A 1,627-nucleotide genomic window follows, 5' to 3' on the forward strand; every position below is an offset into this window, starting at 1 on the left:
CCCAGCCGCTCACGTCCTCCAGCTCCCCGGCCCCGCCCTCCCCTCCACCTGGCTGCGACAATGCTGTCCCTCCCCGCCAGGTGGGCTCCGCTTCCCCCCACCTCCCCTACCCTGTGCATGGGGGACCAGGGCCCAGCCCCTTGGGCCTGTCTCAGCATCACCTCCCGAGGAGTCCCGCCTGGGAGGCGCACAGGGCCGGGGTCCACATGGGGCCACCCCCCCAGGCAGGCTCTCACGACCGTGGGGGCCCTGGGGACGTATGTGCGGGGGCCGGGGTGGGTTCCCACGAGCCGGTGCAGCTGAGCGGGTGCACGTCCCCTGCCCCAGGTGAACGAGTCCTGGACCCTGGAGAACTGCACCGTGGCCCGGTGCGAGGGCCACAACCACGTCATCCTGCTGGAGCCACAGCCCGTGGCCAACATCACCTGCGTGAACGAGCACCTGCCTATCAGGGTGGCGGACCCCCAACAGCCCTGCGACTTCCACTACGAGTGCGAGTGTGAGCAGGCGTCCCGGGCTGGGGCCTCCTCCCCTGTGTCTGTGTCTCTCTTCCGGCTCTTCCGGCTCCCCTGAGGACACTGGCCGTGGCACTGGGGGCTTCCCTGGGGAATCCTTTTCCCCAGTTCAGCCACGTCTGCCGGTCCCAGGGTTCACACCCTGCACCCATCCTGTGAACGGACGGCAGAGGCCCCGGGGCTCAAGTGGCTCCCTGAGTGACGGTCTCAAGGTGATGCCGGGCAGGCGCAGGCCCTGGCTGGAGCCCTGCAGCCTGTCCGTGTCTCCCCTGGGTCCCGCAGGTGCCTGCAGCGGGTGGGGGGACTCCCACTACTCGACCTTCGACGGCTCCGCCTACTCCTTCCTGGACAACTGCTCCTACGTCCTCATGCGGGAGATCCGCCCCCGCCATGGCGACTTGCGCATCCTCTTGCATAACCGCTACTGCGTGGCAGGCGCCCCCCGCTGCCCCCGCGCCCTCAGCGTCCTTTATGAGGCCGTGGAGGTCGTCCTCACCACCATCATCGTGAGCGGCAGGGAGGAGGGTCTGGTGAGTCCGGGCGGCCCCGCCCACGCCGCGGTGTCCCCCGGGCAAGCCGGCACAGGCATGGGGCGGCTGGTGAAGGCTGTGGTGGCGCGCCCCGTGGGGAGAGTCTGAGTTTCGGAGGCGGGGGCTGCATGACACGGCAGGGTCCAGAGGCAGCCCGCCCCTGCTCACAGGCTCCCCGGATGCCCCCAGATCTTATTTGACCAGATTCGGGTGAGCGGTGGCTTCAGCAAGGGTGGCGTGCTCGTGTCCCTGACGGGGACTGCCGCCATGGGCATCGACATCCCGGCCCTCGGCGTGCGCGTCGCCTTCGACGGGCACGTCTTCCAGGCCCGGCTGCCCTACGGCCGCTTTGGCGGCAACACGGAGGGCCAGTGCGGTGAGTGGCCAGGCCAGGGCTGCCCCTGGCCTCGTGCCCGGGTCACGGAGGGAGGGACCGCACGAGAGGTCTGGGCGGAGAGGAGCAGGCCGGGTCCGCAGTGGCTTCCCAGGCTTTGCCCGTGTGACACCCCCTTTCCCCCAGGCACCTGCACCAACAACCAGCGGGATGACTGCCGCCGGCCAGACGGCACCGTGGCTGCCACC

At 70.1% G+C, this 1,627-nt stretch overlaps 1 protein-coding gene across 1 annotated transcript in view; it reads left to right on the plus strand.

Annotated features, from left to right (window-relative positions):
• The window catches only part of LOC103265744 (mucin-5B-like), a gene marked incomplete at both ends in the record, with an annotated part of 8,214 nt that overhangs the window by 3,962 nt on the left and 2,625 nt on the right, over nucleotides 1-1,627 (plus strand). The window contains 5 exon segments of the mRNA XM_021714994.1: nucleotides 1-80; nucleotides 328-499; nucleotides 798-1,045; nucleotides 1,235-1,421; nucleotides 1,566-1,627. The exon segment at nucleotides 1-80 is cut by the window's left edge and continues 19 nt beyond it; the exon segment at nucleotides 1,566-1,627 is cut by the window's right edge and continues 28 nt beyond it. Of these exon segments, the coding sequence (XP_021570669.1) occupies nucleotides 1-80; nucleotides 328-499; nucleotides 798-1,045; nucleotides 1,235-1,421; nucleotides 1,566-1,627 (749 nt within the window).

This window comes from Carlito syrichta, unplaced genomic scaffold (assembly GCF_000164805.1).
Source record: "Carlito syrichta isolate Samal-C Ts95f unplaced genomic scaffold, Tarsius_syrichta-2.0.1 Scaffold98247, whole genome shotgun sequence".
Classification (NCBI taxonomy): Eukaryota; Metazoa; Chordata; class Mammalia; order Primates; family Tarsiidae; genus Carlito; species Carlito syrichta.